This window comes from Pochonia chlamydosporia, chromosome 6 (assembly GCF_001653235.2).
Source record: "Pochonia chlamydosporia 170 chromosome 6, whole genome shotgun sequence".
NCBI classification, from domain to species: Eukaryota; Fungi; Ascomycota; class Sordariomycetes; order Hypocreales; family Clavicipitaceae; genus Pochonia; species Pochonia chlamydosporia.
Genome location: NC_035795.1, coordinates 510,554 through 526,704, shown reverse-complemented (window position 1 = coordinate 526,704; position 16,151 = coordinate 510,554). Strand labels below are relative to the sequence as shown.

The window sequence follows — 16,151 nt, the reverse complement described above, 5'->3', positions numbered from 1 at the left end:
ATGTTGGGCATCTATCTATCAATGTAAATGTATGTCTAGCTATGATTACGCATTTTAGGGGCTGGTTGGTATCGTTTCACAGGCAAATTGCAAGGGCAGGCTCATTCGTAAAATTTTTCATCAAAGCGAGGATGCGCCTCGATATAAGCATGGTTTAGCCCCAGTTTTGCGGTTTTGAAGCGCCGTGCTCGACCTAAGCAGTAGCATTTTCTCAACAACCTTTCTGGCGACCATTCGACGACAGTTGGCGTGGGGTGTCAGAAGAAGAGAGAAACAAAATTTTGAATCTGCGTGGCCTTGGGTGAAGCGCCAGAAGGTCGACATGAGACAAGCACCGAATATTATCGTGACCGGAACCCCTGGCGTGGGCAAAACCACACACAGCGAGAACTTGGCGGAACGAACTGGACTTCGACATGTTTCGGTGAACCAAATAGTCAAGGATAAGGAATGTCATGAAGGTTGGAGTGACGAATATCAGAGCTGGATTGTGGATGAAGACAAGGTTAGTAAAACGCCCCCAACCACTCATGCACATACTGGAGCTGACAGGGAATTACCCTCAGTTGCTAGATGCTATTGAGGAGGACGTCCAGCTGGGCGGTTGTGTAATTGATTGGCACGCCTGTGATCTTTTCCCACGGAGCTGGATAGATTTGGTTGTGGTTTTAAGAGTGGATTCGTCCACACTGTATGACAGATTAACAGCAAGGTGAGCCCCCAAATGATTCGGCATTGGAACAAACCGCTATTCCACATGTTGGTCCTTCTTTCCCCGCAGGGTGTGAAGCTTTGACGACTGATCACCTCAATGTTGAGCAGAAACTACGCGGATGCTAAGCTTCAGGAGAACCTGGACTCTGAGATTATGGAGGTGTTACTTCAGGAGGCACGGGAGGCATTTGACGAGGAGATTGTCATTGAATTACCAAGCAACACCTCTGACGAGATGGATTCGAACGTAGACAGAATTGAAGCGTGGGTTAAGCAATGGAAGCTCGACAATGACACAGCTGGGAACGCTTAAGAGCTGGGAACGCTTAACAGCTGAAGAGACACAAGATAAGAGATTTCAAATGTTTACAGCTAGATCACGGTTCATTTTCTTGTGCATACCGCCGTTTCAAAATATGAGCTGGCTCTATGAAGCCCCTCTCAAAGAAAAGGAGAATTTCGTTTCCTCACTGTTCGCATTTACTTTTGCTGAAGTCGATGTTTGTATATGCAAATAACGGGGTGTATTTGTTTTGTGTATGAGTTCTCACTGAGTGGTCGAGGTCGACTGACATTGTAATGAGCAATAGGCACGAGCCGCCAGCAAAAGTCTCGAATTTTGCTAGGGTCCCCATTTTGATATCGGAGTTCTAGGTAAGTATCTCTACGCCGAGTCACGCTTCGAGTTTCGTGGCACTTTTGTCGTTTATATACCATGTAGCGGCGCTCCATCACGAATGCGTCCCGCTGACCTTGAACATTTTCAATTTCATTGTGCAGCCCACATCAAAAAAACCGCCTGGGTTTGTGTGGGAGCGTACATCGGATATTGAATGCTAACACTTTTCAGAAGGAGAACCGAAGGTCACTTTCGGATAAAGGTGATAAAATGGCACCCTGTGTTAACTTTGTGACCGGCAATGCAAACAAGCTTCGGGAAGTTAAGGCGATCCTTGAGCCTGGGATTGAAGTCCGAAGCAATCCTCTTGATATTGAGGAGGTTCAAGGTACTATTGAGGAGGTGACCGAGTCCAAGTGCCGTAAAGCCGCTGAGATAGTCAACGGCCCGGTGCTTGTTGAAGATACCGCTCTGTGCTTTAATGCGCTAGCAGGTCTGCCGGGACCTTATATGTAAGATGATACTCGAGCACCGAGCACACACCCTTACTATTACTGGCAACCTACTCCCAGTTACGAACATTTATTGATTAGAGTCCAGCAAATGGTTCTTGGCAGATATTGGTCATGAGGGGTTGAATAATCTCCTAGCCGCATATGCAGACAAGTCTGCTGAGGCCGTCTGCACCTTTGGCTACTCCGACGGGCCAGGTCACAAACCAATAATCTTCCAAGGCCGATGTCCGGTGAGTTAATTTTTTTTTACCTTACCTTGTATACGACACGTCAGGTTGCAAAAGGAAACTAACTTTATGTGAAAGGGGAAAATCGTGCCTGCGAGAGGCCCAGCTCACTTCGGTATTTGCGCCATATTTGCACCACGATGTCAAATTCGCACCTGATCTAACTCATAACATTCTACATGATTGATTGCTAATTTCAGCTTGTCTCACAGGATGGGATCCCATATTCGAGCACCAGGGCAAAACGTAAGTTAGAATTGTGGCGGAGTCGCAAATCAAACACCCACCACCTCTTGATCCCTTCTATGCCTGCGGGTGAAGGGCTTGAGACATCGTTTCTATTACTACTGCATGCGTGCTGATATGGGTTACAGGTTCGCTGAAATGGATGGAGCCGAGAAAAACGCGGTGTCTCATCGAAGTCGCGCACTAGACAAGCTCCAGAAGTGGTTTAAAGACCAGCCTTAATGCTCTTGTTGAGAGCAGACTACCGAGGATGGGAGATGACTAAAAGACGACTCAAAGACGACTCCCACATCCGGAACGAATTACATGCTTTCTTTGGGTGGTGAAGGCGTCGTCTCTCTTTCCCATTTCCTCCCGCCATAACCTATTTCACCTTTGGCCCTTCCTCCCTCCCTCTCACCGTAACGCCTTGCCCCGGTCTACTTGTCGTGCGACGTAATATCTCTGCGGCGTCTTCTTGGAGGCTTTTGTTTTGCAAGACTGTTAGTAGCGAGTGGCAATATTAGAATTTGGAGATATTCACCAAACTTACAATAAAGCTTCGAACTCTAGATGTTTGCTTAGATACTTTTCGCCGCGCCTATAGGTCTCGATTAGGGAGTCTATCTTAATATTACTTCCTTTCAGTCCATTGCCACGGTGTTTTTTTATCGTTTCTGGATCGCGGCTTGATGGATCAAAGACGTATAGATAGGACTCTCCGCATATCCCTCTTTCAAAGCCGACAACCGTAAGAGAATGTCCTGAGGAACAATCGTCAACAATTCTCTTGGCTCGGCACCCTGAAATAACTGAAATGCTTACCATGGTGCTGGAGATAGACTGGCGGAAGCTGTGTGCGGCGCACTTTGCTACCCACAGCTTTATCCCCGTCTTGCGCAAAGTATACTTCCATGGCCCATAGCACTGTTTGCCACGTGCCTGTGGTGTCTGTAGGGCGGAAGCCCTTTACTGAACATCTAGTACCATTATTAGTGAAGCATTGGAAATGTGGCCTAGAAGAAATCTCACGGAATCGATAGACTTTTGAAAAGAGCCTGCGCCTGTGCCAAAGTAGCCACAAGACACCTTTGTCAGAAATGGGCATTGACTTGAAATGTTTCATGTAACTTCGTTACCTCTGGTGTGCCAATATACTTTCGCGTCCCCCTGATGCCACCGGTTTCAAGCCGACCTTTTGAGTTGTGGCCAAGGTCCCAAGCTGATTCTATGAAATCTTGAATCTGAAGAACTGACGGAAGGCCATCCTTGAAATGCTCGTGGCCAGATGTTTTTGCACCTATTACGTATGATATCAAAGATTGAATGTTCCTATATCCACAAAACCCTCCTACATGCCAAAGTCAGTACAATTGGCAAGCTCGAGTGCCGCGCAGGGATTGGACTCAGAGCGCCATTCTCACCTTCTCGACGCAGTTTCGACACATGCTGGACGCAAGGATGGCACAAGTAGGCATATCTTATTGAGCGACTCAGCTCTATAGCCCTCGCCAAGTTTGGGATAATGTCTGGAACGCAAACTAGTAAGTCAAGAGGTTGAGAGCCGGGTTCGAGGGTAATTAGCTTTGCAATAACAATAAAACCAGAAGCCCTTACCGTGGGTGCAAACCTGGCCATCTGTGGCTAACTTATTCACAAGCCAACCTGGCATCTCAGCTTCATGGGCAAATTTCCCTAGATGGGTCACCTGGCATGCCGGGAGTTGTTAGCCAATATCCTCGGGCCGTCTTGGCTTTCATGTTTCAGTAAAACATCTCACTCCGAGTGACTGTGCCAATTTCTTCCTTTTGGCGACATCGCTTTCTATTTTCCCACGATCATCGTCCCCTTGCTCCACTGAACTCTGTGCAGCCAAGGTGGAAGCCTTTGCGTTCGTTTTGCTGTGACGAGCCTTACGACGATTGCTCTGCTGGTCTCTGGTCCTCCAGTGGCGAAACAGGCCCGCCCAACCCGGCATGTTCTTCTATCGTACGTAAGAGCAAGCCTCGAAAATCAAGTACCCAAGCTGCAATTCGGGAGCGACAAACGTTAGTAGACTGGGAGAATGCTGAATGTTGAGTGAGGCCGAGATGGTCAAGGCGAGTTTCTGGCTGTGCTGGGACAAAGAGGCTCCCTAGCTGCGCCACACCCGGCAACCACCACAAAGGCGCTCACGGCTGCATTTGCTTGGAGACACTAGAGTATATACGAATAAAATTGAGGCCGCATTGCTTCTACGTAGGAGATTTCGCCTTTATCATACTGCTCTTCCTCAGTTTCTGACTAAACAATCAGCGTCATCCATCTACGTAAACTCAACAATCGACACATCACACAAGAGATGCCACTTGAAGAACCATCATGGAGGCGGAAATTTTCTATTACAGCGCTCATTTTCTCAGGCGCAGTGTACACAGCGGCAAAATGTGTAGCCATGCCTTGACGCACCGATTTGTAGTGCCTATTTGCCTCCCTTTGGTCGTTGAGGCAGAGATTTCTGAGAGGTAGATTCCTTCGGTAGCTCCTTGGCGAAGGGTATAAACTCTGGGGCTCCAGGAAGATACTTGCGAAGAGGTTCAGGAACCGTCAAGCCCTTTGATGTTTGTGGTCAGAGTCTAAGTTTTTTGAAGTTGCGAAAGCTATGGTGTTCGGATTTAATGCAAACAAAATGGCAAACACTCACTTCTTCGGTTTGATAATTCTCCAGAATGCAACACATTGCTCTGGTGGTCGCGCACAGCGTAGAGTTGAGACAGTGCACATACTTCTTCTTGACGTCAGTCTGCATCTTGGAGCCGAATCTTATCTCGAGAGCGCGAGACTGATAGTCAGTACAATTGGAGCAAGAGACAAGTTCTTTGTATTCTCCTTGGAAAGGAAACCAAGCCTCCAAGTCCAACTTCTTAGATGCTGCGTTATTCAACGCCCCGGACACGATTGATACGATCTGGTATGGCAACCCGAGGGATTTGTAGAAATCCTCCGAGATTCCAATCATGTCATGAAAGGCGTCCCAGGACTTCTCTGGGTCCGTCAAGAGGAATTGCTCGATCTTTACGCCAGTCAGCCGCCCGCCTCAACAAGCCACGGAACGTGGATGTGTGGATGTTTGCCATTACCTTTTCAAACTGATGGACGCGGTAAATTCCCCAGGCGTCTCTGCCATGAGAACCCGCTTCACGTCTATAGCATGTACTGTAGCCAGCATATCTGCGGTCGGCCATGGTCAATACTCGTCGAACCGACGGCAGAGCTGTAGTTTACCGCCTCGTTGGGGGGGGGGGGGGGGCGACTTACTTGATGGGAAGGTCCTTGGGAATCAGCCATTCGTCAGCATGGAATGCCGATATAGGCTGCTCTGAAGTGGCAATCAGATACTTGTCATTCTTTGGCTCGCCATCCGTCACTTTGTACAACTCCTCGTCAAATTGCTCAAGCTGAGCGGTCTTGCCCATGTAATCCTTGAGCATGAATTGCGGCGTCTGCAAGGCAGTATATCCACGCTGACCGAGGAACTCAAGACCATAGTTTATCAGAGCCTGGTTCAAAAAAACACCCCACTGTCGTAGGAAGTAGCCACGGTGGCCAACCACTTTCACGCCACGGTCAGGATCGTAGCCGTCGAGTCTGAGGAGAACTTCGTGGTGAGAAAGGACATTGCGCTTCTCTACTTTGACACCTTCCGGTGCCCACGTGCGTTCTACCACGTTGTTGTCCTATGGAAAGAGGTTAGAGCCACAGCAACCGGAGCAGGCTTCTGAGTATCGCTGGGATGGGGGACAAACCTCATTGTTGCTCACTGGGACGGAGTCATGTACATAGTTTCCCACCGTCTTGATCTTTGTTCTGAGCAGCGCATCTTTCTCAGCAGCGGACTCTACCAACGCCTTCTTCTCCTTCTCAAGTTCAATCTTCTCTTTCAGAAGGTCATCGGCGTTTTCTTTGGCCTGGTTTTCATTGTCAGACAAACATGTTGGCGGGTGGCCGATGAGAGCCCAAATGGACAGTCCAATCTTTCCTGACCTTCTTCTTGGCGCCAATTTGCTTCTGAACCTCGTTGATCTTGCTATTTACTTGCGTGGCACTGTAATTGGCTGATACCAAACATTAGCGATACCGGCCAGGTCGTTGATTCTGCTTTTACGGGGCTAATGAGCGTACTTTTGCGGTGATCGTTCCAAAGAGCAATAATCTCATCCACAATTTCGACATTGGCTGATCGGCGACGTTGAGACTCGCGAATTTTCTCGGGGTCGCCTCCGCGCTCCGCAATGAAATCGATGGCATCGAGCATCTTGTTGTTTGTATCTTCTAGTTTGAGAACCGCCGAAAAGTCAGTGTCTGTATCATAAGAGAGCAGAGAGACCCTCTGCTTGTTGTGTCAACAACTTGAAGCTTACTTATTTGCGGCCGTGTTCGCGCTATGGGTATGGTCGTTGTGCAAAGTTGCAGAAATCGTGACTCCTTCTCTCTCTCTTTTTTTTGAGTCACAGATCGCAAAGGACATCCAGGCTCGCAAACGGCCTGACACGTCCCGCCTTGGGTCACTTTTTTTTTGGTGGGGGATGGGAGGGGCAGACAGTGTGGTTTTCGGCGGGGTAAAGAGTCGAGGGAGGTGGACAAAAAGGAGCAACCACCACACACAAGTCCACACATGCGTGGATGCACCAGACGCCTTCACCAGGGGCTCAGCACTCATGTACGAGCGGCATCGGCTGTGGCGGGGTGCCTTTGCAGATGTGGTCGGCGGCCAAAAGACGCTGGGTGCCTATCAATGCAAAGAGCTGCCGAGTCCCAGGGCATCACGCCAGATCACGCCAGACAACAAATATTCCAGGTCCCCTTTGATCCTCCAAACGGACCTATCCTCACGGAGGTATGTTTGATACATGCCCGCCCGCCAGTATCATGCTGAGTGAGGGGTTGGGTGACGGATCATGCAGACCCATGCTATATTCTAGAAAGGCTGCTGCTCAAGCTGTCTACATGTACCCTTGGCAGGGCCCCTTTCCTTTCACATGCACGAACAAATTGCAAGGAGTGCCAACTTCATCTCATTGATATTGCAATCACGTAGTGTATCAGACCTATGTTATGTGTATTTAATCGAAAAGTTCGCCCACCAAGCTGCCTGCAGCCGTACTTCCCGCGTGATATTACATTACAGAGCAGTTGCTCTTCTCTGGTGCCTCCCCGGGGTTTTGAGACTTCTCAATCTGGGCAATTAAAAGCTCGAATGCCCGGCCAACGTTCTCATTATACCGGGCGCTCGCCTCTGTCCAACCGCATTGCAGCTTCTCTGATAGCTTCTTTCCCTCCTCTGGGCTCACTTGGCGTTGTTCGGGTCGCAAGTCGCTCTTGTTGCCAACTATTACGATAGGGACAGATTCGCTCCCCTGATGAACACAGCCAAAAGTGGCGCACTGTCAGTGGCGAGAACTCACGGCATGATACGATTGGCCTTAATGACGGCTGCTTACCAGATGGTTAAGGATTTTTTCCCGGATGACTTGGATCATCTCAAACGAGGGTAAGGATGAGACCGAGTACACGAGCATATACCCATGGATTCCGATGAAATGTTTGGAGTTCAGGATGCTGTACTCGTCTTGGCCTGCGGTGTCGACGATTTCAGTGGCATAATCCTGACCCTTATATCTAATCGTCTTGCTAAAAGTGTTCTCAATCGTGGGGTAGTAGCTGTCGACGAAATGGCCATCGACGAATTGAACCGCAAGGGACGACTTTCCTGGTTCTAGTCACTATTGGAGGTCTTCCAGATTGGGGGCATTGGGTCGAAGCTGCACATACCGACCGATCGGCTGCCGACGATGGCAACCTTTCTTTGCTTCGGCGCCGACATTCTCGCGGTGGTAGTCGGCAGTTGAGGTATCAAACTGATAAATTCTGTATGTATAGGCAGTTTATTGCTTGGTGCGACGGTGCGGAAGCAAACGCTTGTAGGACATCGGTCACTTCGACAATGCTAATTGGGGTTGCACGATTTGATGAACAGGGTGCAAGGCAAATCCATGATGCCAGTCCAGAGGGGACCAGCCACTAGACGTCAGGAAGAAGCCTGGTCAGCCCACCAGACCAGACACCACACGTAATGTGAGTTGCAGTGTGGGGTGGGTCAGTTCGGCCCAGCGATATCTGGTCACACACATGCAAGGCTCAACCTGTCTGGTGGCTATTGATAGACTGGGCTGCTATTGGCAGCAGATGGCAGGCAAGACAATTCTGGCCGCATGCGATTGACGACATGGCACAACTTGTGCATGCAGCCTTGGAAGACTGACTGCCGCTTCTGCGATTGACCAGGTCGATCAGACCAGACATTTTCAAACTCTCTCCACGAATTCACGAACTTTGAAAGAGCCAATGCAGAGCTATCATTAATTCACGTAACAAGCTGACAGTGATATAATGAACCACTTGTCACTTAATCCATCTTACTATCAGCATACCAGGCGATCAACCAGCGAATACCAGAGACAGAGTGGCTGCCGGTGCCGGGAAGCGTCTCAAGTGCTAGCGCAGCATGAGCGAGTAACGGCTGGGCAGCCTCAACCAGCAAAGACATCAATTGATGCCATGCTCTCCGACATGGCACGATCTTCGCGAGATCAGTCTAGAGGCAAATGTAGCCACTACGTCAAGGCATTCGCCGGAGTTCCTGCACTAGAATATCCATGGTGTGAGCTTTGTTATCCACCGCCCTGTACATCCCGGCGAATTGTTGGATCGCAGCCCGCAGGTCTGGTAGTGCTCTGGCTCCAACAAGTTGCTCCAGCTGCTCACGCGCCTGGCCTGCGAGGCACATATACCCAAGTAGCACAGACAAGTATCCAACGGCGACGCTCAGTTTGGACTTATCTACCGAGTCCGCCTGTTACTGGATTAGCATAACAGCAAAGCGACTGACTGCAAGTATTGAGGTGCAGTGGAAAGCTTACCTCGCCAACAGTCTCCTGATTATCCTGCCACAGCTTCATTAGATTATGCATCGTGTCTTCATTTACTGCCCGCCTGGCCGGGGTGCAGTGTTCCATAATGTTTATCATAACACCCAGCATGAGCAAGAGCTCGTCATACGTCTCACCATTCAGCTTCCCCGCGGCGATTGCCCCATGGACATTGGCAAAAAGATGACACACGCGATTTGCCAGTCCCGTAGACAGCTGCGAGTCATCGAACGCAGCCGCCTCGCTCTCCGTATTGGTAGTGTTGATAGCCAGTTTGAGGATTGCCGAGTCCAGCTCCGACCGTCCACTGGGCCATCGTTGGAGTGCCGCCGAAAGAAGTCTGGCAATCCTCCTCGGATGACCACCGTCCGAATTCAGCCTTGAGGCGACCCCGGCGCTAGACAGCGTTTCGAGCATGAAAACAGTCAGGGCATAGTCCACCTCAGTGAAGGAGCCCTGGTCGCTGGCCCAAGATGCAACAGAGATTATGTCTCGCTGTGAGTCGGACAGAATTTGATCCAGCAACGCGGCATCTGCACATCGGCTGAGCAGGGCCATCAATTGAAGAGCGGCCGTTCGTGGGGAGACGTCGACAGGCTGATAACCATGCCACATTGGTAGGCCCCGCAGAATGGCTTTCACTCCTTCCACCGAAGACCTTGACGTTCTCGACAGGTTCATCTTCTTTTGGGAGGCAACCAAAGCAATGTCCTCGTCACGGCGGAGAAGAAGGGACAGCAGCCTACCAACACCGTCGTGTGCCAATTGACGCAGCAGGTTCGGGGCCGGGCCAGACGTTAGAAACGAAAGCAAGGCGGATACGAGAGCAAAACCACAAATAATGTCCTCTTCTTTGCCAATATCTCGAGCAACCATATCGCGAGACGCGTGGTCTCGAAATTGCCTCAGAAACTCCTTCCGCTGAAGCTTTTGTACCAATTCACAGAGTGCATTCCTTCTCATGGTAGAACTGCTCGGCCCAGGGGCCCCAATTCTAGCTATTAAATCGTCCATCTCATCCGCGAATCTATTATTTGCCCCTGCCCGCCGTAACTCATGGACGCTTTTGATCGCAGGTTGAGTGTTATCTTCGTCGTCGGATTCATCGGGCGCAAAGGCATCGGCTTGAGGGCTAGAAACTGCACGCGGCTCGGCCAACAGTGGATCCAAGTCATCCTCTGGAGCTCTGCTGGGACTATCGAAGACATCGGGGGTTTGCGATTCACTGGCAATGCTCCGAGACTGGCTGTATGTGAATCTAACCTTACGATTCGCTGGTGTCGTCGTCCCTCGGCGATCTGGAGTACGGATACCCAGATCTGTGTCTTCAGAGTAGAAATCTCGACTACTTAAACCTCGTTTCAGATCACCTCTTGGCGGTATTTCTGGTCCTCTCCCGTCGTCGTCATCATCATCATCGTATGAAGATAGAGACACCTTCTGTGCAGCAAGAGCATCGATCAAGCGCGGGCGACGCGAAGAATGTGCAATTGTGCGTTTGACCTGCTTCGCGCTCATAGAAGTCAAATCCCTAGATCCGACGGCAACACTGTCCGTAGATGGCTTCGGGGCACGAGAAGGATTGCTGACGGGATCAATCTTGGGCCTCTGTTGGACCACGGCACTCGCCGCGTCTCTGTCATCATGCTTTTGACTGGAGGATTCGTCTCGTTTGGCCTTTCGACCATGATCGGCCGCAAAGGCGAATGCAAAATCTCTCTTTCGTGCCATTCCATTTTTGGAAGCTGGGAGCCGCGCTGCGTCGACTGTTGTAGAGGCAGGGTTTACTTTCGAAAGTGAGGCAGTCGCCTTCTTTTTCGGGACTTTGAGCGACGAATCTCGGTGTTTAAGCGGTTGATAGGAATTCTCAGGCGACGAAGGGTAGTCGTATATTTGCGATAAGTTTGACCTCGATTGGTCGGGTTCCGCATCGTGAGCCTTCGCGACCGCCGATGGTCTTTTTCGAGATGACGCTCCATACGTGGCCATTCTCTGGGGGCCTATGTTGCTTGGGGCGCTGGGCCCATGTCGTGAAGCCATAGTGATTGAGCGATCAAGTCAATGGAACAAGTCTGTCGTTGTCGGGAAATGGGTCGGCCGGGGCGGCCACGTAGGAAGCCTCTAGGCTCCGGCCATGGAGCGAAATTCTTCTCCAGCGTACAAGTTGTGTCGTCGCAAACGTTGAAGCAATCAACCCATATGGTAATAGGGCACAGATTGCCGAGCCGCGACAGAATTCTCGATGGCGACGCGGCGCAGGTACAATTCGGTGGTGGAAGGCAGAGCAACAACACGGTACGGATTTGATGCAGCCCGGGCAGCTGAGGTCATTGTGGGTCACAGCCAATTAGCGTCCAACGCCTGCAAAGTTCCAGCACATAACTTGGAGTCAACAGCTGCTCGCATCACAACCAACTATTGCCACAAAAAAGATTATCTATCTGTCAAAAATGAATGTACAAGAGCCACGGCAAAGGAGAGCAGTAACCAAACCCGATCCACCATTTTATTCCTTATGGAAAGGGACCGATCCGGATCCTCGCCCATGGGTGGTCGAACCCATTCCTTAGGAACCTGTGCCAAGACATTGGCCCAATAGTCTCCAAGAAGCATATACCCTTTATTCGTTGGATGTATGCAATCTCGGAGCTCTCCTGTGGGGAACAAGGTAAAGTTTACTGCAAGTACTTGCTTTCCATCATCAAGGCGCTGCTGTGTAATGCCCGGTATCAGAGTTTGGAACAACTTGGTTGCCTGTGACTGAGCTGGATCACAGGTATCTATAATCATGGCCACAAGCACAACTGCGCCTGGACACCTTGCCACCAGCTTGTCTATCAGGACACCCAGTCGCTCTGACGCTTTGACTGGATCATTTCCCTCCTTGGAGATGGCCCTGTTTGGATTCATGTCGTTCGTTCCGGCGTGAAGCAAGATTATGTTGGGACGCTGTTCAAGTGATGGGCCGATATTCTCTGATATGAACTGAATCGTCTTTCCCGGCCAAGCGGCCTATGGGGTCATCCAATGTCAGTTGATGACTCCTCGTAGGGGAGACTACCTGCCTGATCACTCACAAAGTAACCGTCACTCATAGTCCCACTCTCCACGGTCTCTGTTCCTGCGAATATGATTCTGTCTTCTTTGTGAAAATTAACAACTACCCAACTCGCATCAGGCAGTTTACGAAAGTATGCTTTGGAGCCCTGACTCACTATACAATTTATCGCGAAGGCGAAGCCGGAAGCCATTGCCATCACCCCCATCCGTTTCACTTAATGTGCCTTGGGTGATAGAATCCCCAGCACAGAGAATGCGAAGTTCTGTACCCGGCTTTACAACACTAATACTTGTATTCCCATTGACACGCAACGGGTTTTGATTTTGTATGCTTGGCTCCATGGCTCTTTCCGGCGCAACAAGAGGAGTCTGATCTTCCAATCCCGCCAAGGTTGCCCCTTGTGATGTGAACTGGAACGCAGTCGTCATAATCATCAGTTTTGCTATCATGGTGACCAACCAGCCATTCTCATTGTTTGTTCAAGATTCAAAGATCGAGTTTGTCAAGTCGGATCCAGAAGTATGTACATGTATTTCAAATGTTCTCCATAAAATCCAGTGTTCGCCACAAAAAAATACAAATCAAACAAATAACATGCCTCTTAAACTGCTTTAATTTAGTTTTAGACAACTCGAAAAAGGGCGGATTATTTTTTTTTGTAGCTCTAAATTGATTTTTTTTATTTGTTTCTATTTTTTAGGGCGAGGTTTTTTTTTTTTTGAATGACTTTATTTATTTTATAGGGTGTAAAAAATATCTTTTAAGGTGGTATTTTTTTTTTCAGCGAATTTAGGTCGTTAAATAGCACACTTAAAAATAAGAAAAATAAAAACAAGGAGAAAAGAAATACCGCCAAAAAAAAAAAAAAGCAATAGGTCTCTAGGAGCCACCATGAAAAATATGGGAAACGCAGTTTTGATTTTCGAATTCTTTTTTTTTTTAAGCCTGGGGGAGAGTAATTAACACGAACATTGTTTTTTTTTTTTTTTTTTTTTTTTTTTTTTTTTTTTTTGCGGTCTCGCAGGGCGTATTTTGTCCTGCAAAAACACTACAAAAACGGATATTCCACTCAAGGGAGCAGCAGATTCAGAAAGATACAATAATTTTTTCTAGCTGTAACATCTCTTCCGGCCAGAGTATATAGTAGACGTCAGCGTCCCGTAATATGGCTATTTCTCGCCCCTATCACAGGGGAATACAGTTTTTCTACATGCCCAGGGAAACTGCTAAAACCTTCCAGCACCACCGGGCACCAAAGATCATTATGATCAAGTTGGCAATTTGGTCTTTAGTTGTTCAGGTGGGTCGGCCTTGAATGACGGCGCCTCTGAATTTATCCCTCAAGAGAGGGGCGATAACAAGCTGAGGCCAAGGTGAGGACATCGTGGGCATGGGTCAGTCATATGGGTCATTGCAAGGGCTTGGTCTGGGGAAGTGGATCGCGATTCTGGGGGTGGAGTAACACGATAGTCCTCAATCTGCTGGAGTACTCAAAGACGAAGATTAGGAACATCGTAAGGCAAGCCCGGTGATGGAACGCAGAATCTTCAAGTTTGATACGTTGAGAGTTCCATCTGCCTGCCACCAGGCATTTTGTTACTCGAGACCGGACGGGGGAGGTACGGAGTATGTGTGTGACATTCTGCACCGCAAGCAGCAAGGACCAACGCCACCTCCAACCAAAACAATCATGTTGAGGTTGTTTTGAGTTTAGAGATGGCTAAGCTGCTGAAGTATCTAGGTAAATTTCCTTGGCTATTGTCGACAGTGCCTTGTTCTATTTCAAACCAATGCTTCCAGTAAGTCCTCTTGTTCTTTGCAAACAGGCAAAAGGAGAGCAGCGGTAATTTGACTAATCAGCACCTCCCTTTGCTTCTGTCTCATCTTGTCAGCATTGAAATGCGGAGAGTCCTGCATTGGTGGCATGACTAGTGGAGGCAATGTTGCATTGACCTCCATAATACATCTACCGTCATTCGACCTCGCAACGGCAAAGCTACCCAGGCAGCGTACCAAAATGCGGAGAAACATGTACAGTTCCTGGATAATGCCTTACAGGAGTACCTGACGGCCAGCCCAACCAAAGTACACACGCCACCACCCCCATGCACGTTGCGACTTGGCTCTGGCTTGTCCCCAGTGGACGTATTTATGACACACCTTTCCCCCTCCCTGATTTCTCCTCACCTGTGATTGTTCGTCTTGAGACTCTCTTCTCTCTTCTCTCCATATCGTCTGGTGCCTTCGATTATTTCACTTCTCTCTCAGTAGCTGGTCCGCTACAACTGGTACGCCCCAATAATCACGAGTAATCGCAGCACAGCTAATGCTTTTTAAGCAAGGTCATCTCATCATACCGTATTCTGATACTCTTGAGCGTTAAATTCGCTCGCCCGCAACCTTCCAATCGCCATCATGCCTCATCGCATCCCAAAATTACCCGGAGCCAAGCGTTCCGAGGTGCTTTGCATGGGTGCTGCTGGTGTCGGTGTCCTCACACCTCTCTATCTCGTCATGCCTGGCGCCGAAGAAAGACTAGCACGCCAAACAGCCAAGTGGGCACCCAGATGGGAGCGCAACATCTCCTACTTTACTCCGCCTGTTGAACGCGCAGTACAGCGCATTGAGCCTCCCATTTCAAGAGCTGTCCAGCGAGTGGATAACCGTCTGCCTCTCGAGAAAATGGCCAAGAAGGTCGATTCGAGCATTCGAAACGGCATTTCTAGATTTGGTGGACCAAAGCCATAGGTCCGGTCATGATATCATTGTTGTTTCATCCTGCTGTTGCGTCGTCCTTTATTGTTTTTCTCTACTACCAAGGTATATAGTAGTTGCTGATTGGAGCCGAACACCATGTATTGATTGTGAGGGGAGGTACTTTCCTCTCGTTGTAGTAGTCTGGATATGCAACTGAGTGTATTGGTAATTTGAAGGGCGGTACTAGAGGTAGATATAGATCTCCTGGAATAGATATCCCCATATATACCTACATTGACAGCGCAGGTGATTGATGTTTTCTCCCTTGTCAGCTTAGAGCGAGGCGACTCCCACACATCTTACGCCCTTTATTTAGCTTGGCCGTGTCTCGAGTCAGCCAGGTTGAATATGCATAAGAATGCCGTGATTTGTTCTTGTTTCCCCCTCGAACGACGACTATTCTCTCATGTCTGCGAGAGAGGTGAGGGACCAAAAGAGAATGATTCTGCGAACCTTATTAATATCACACCTTTAATGACAGCGAGATGAGACAAAATGCGAGCCTCTGGTTCAAGACCTTCAGCGATACTTTTTCGAAGAGTTATTGGATGTAGTCTGCCGGTTCCTTGCCGGTTCCTTAAAGCAGCGAGAGGTGGTGCGCTTTTGAACGGCACCCCAGGAGGAGAGTAGAGCCTCGTTCCGCTTTCCACAAAGGCAGCTTGTAGAAATACAGGACTGATACGGTGTCCGAATTCCTGACCATTTCCCGCGGAATGATATTGAGTGCCGTTGAACATCGTCTGCTTAGCAAGTGCACACCAGTTACTTGTCCATGGGGTTTATTGATGTGTTCCACTCTCCCCGTAGCGCTACCCCAGAATTTTCTCCACAGCAAGCTCCTCAAAAGATCCATGGAAGCTCACCGGAGCCGAGGCAACAAGGTAGGGGCGAATTCCGATGGTCGGATATACTCCTCACTTGCAGCCGATCTTTTCGAGGAGCTTGAGGACACTTTCTCGGTCTTAAGTTGAGAGACTCGCCAAATTGCTTTTGCTTTCGATTAAACTCCAAGCCGAAGCTTCTGTGTCGATAAGGTCCCAAGGCTGCCGCGAGCGACAAGAAACC

General features: G+C 49.1%; 6 protein-coding genes across 6 annotated transcripts; 2 read left to right on the top strand and 4 right to left on the bottom strand.

Annotated features, from left to right (window-relative positions):
* Positions 1–322: 322 nt before the first annotated feature.
* On the top strand, positions 323–2,543 carry VFPPC_16490 (Ham1 family protein; the record flags this gene model as incomplete). The annotated part of the gene is made up of 8 exons (XM_018294243.1): positions 323–505; positions 567–712; positions 823–961; positions 1,565–1,845; positions 1,934–2,078; positions 2,154–2,190; positions 2,276–2,321; positions 2,450–2,543. 8 exons carry the CDS (start codon positions 323–325, stop codon positions 2,541–2,543), a joined length of 1,071 nt encoding a protein of 356 aa, XP_018141144.1.
* A 2,218-nt stretch (positions 2,544–4,761) lies between these two features.
* VFPPC_18004 (tRNA synthetase class II core domain (G, h, p, S and t) domain-containing protein) lies at positions 4,762–6,512 on the bottom strand (the record flags this gene model as incomplete). The annotated part of the gene is made up of 9 exons (XM_022429668.1): positions 4,762–4,893; positions 5,013–5,101; positions 5,145–5,352; positions 5,440–5,510; positions 5,733–5,815; positions 5,920–6,016; positions 6,097–6,247; positions 6,336–6,394; positions 6,458–6,512. The coding sequence occupies 9 exons, from the start codon at positions 6,510–6,512 to the stop codon at positions 4,762–4,764; spliced, it is 945 nt and encodes a 314-aa protein (XP_022285228.1).
* A 944-nt stretch (positions 6,513–7,456) lies between these two features.
* On the bottom strand, positions 7,457–8,163 carry VFPPC_09775 (peptidase cysteine/serine, trypsin-like protein; the record flags this gene model as incomplete). Its single annotated transcript, XM_018288251.1, has 3 exons — positions 7,457–7,668; positions 7,777–8,049; positions 8,103–8,163. 3 exons carry the CDS (start codon positions 8,161–8,163, stop codon positions 7,457–7,459), a joined length of 546 nt encoding a protein of 181 aa, XP_018141147.1.
* A 314-nt stretch (positions 8,164–8,477) lies between these two features.
* VFPPC_18003 (hypothetical protein) lies at positions 8,478–8,642 on the bottom strand (the record flags this gene model as incomplete). Its single annotated transcript, XM_022429667.1, has 1 exon — positions 8,478–8,642. The coding sequence occupies one exon, from the start codon at positions 8,640–8,642 to the stop codon at positions 8,478–8,480; it is 165 nt and encodes a 54-aa protein (XP_022285227.1).
* Positions 8,643–8,958: 316 nt separating this feature from the next.
* On the bottom strand, positions 8,959–11,308 carry VFPPC_09773 (wings apart-like protein regulation of heterochromatin domain-containing protein; the record flags this gene model as incomplete). Its single annotated transcript, XM_018288250.1, has 2 exons — positions 8,959–9,192; positions 9,260–11,308. The coding sequence occupies 2 exons, from the start codon at positions 11,306–11,308 to the stop codon at positions 8,959–8,961; spliced, it is 2,283 nt and encodes a 760-aa protein (XP_018141148.1).
* A 3,436-nt stretch (positions 11,309–14,744) lies between these two features.
* Positions 14,745–15,077, top strand: VFPPC_09771 (4-coumarate:coenzyme A ligase; the record flags this gene model as incomplete). Its single annotated transcript, XM_018288249.1, has 1 exon — positions 14,745–15,077. The coding sequence occupies one exon, from the start codon at positions 14,745–14,747 to the stop codon at positions 15,075–15,077; it is 333 nt and encodes a 110-aa protein (XP_018141149.1).
* Between the last annotated feature and the right edge of the window lie 1,074 nt (positions 15,078–16,151).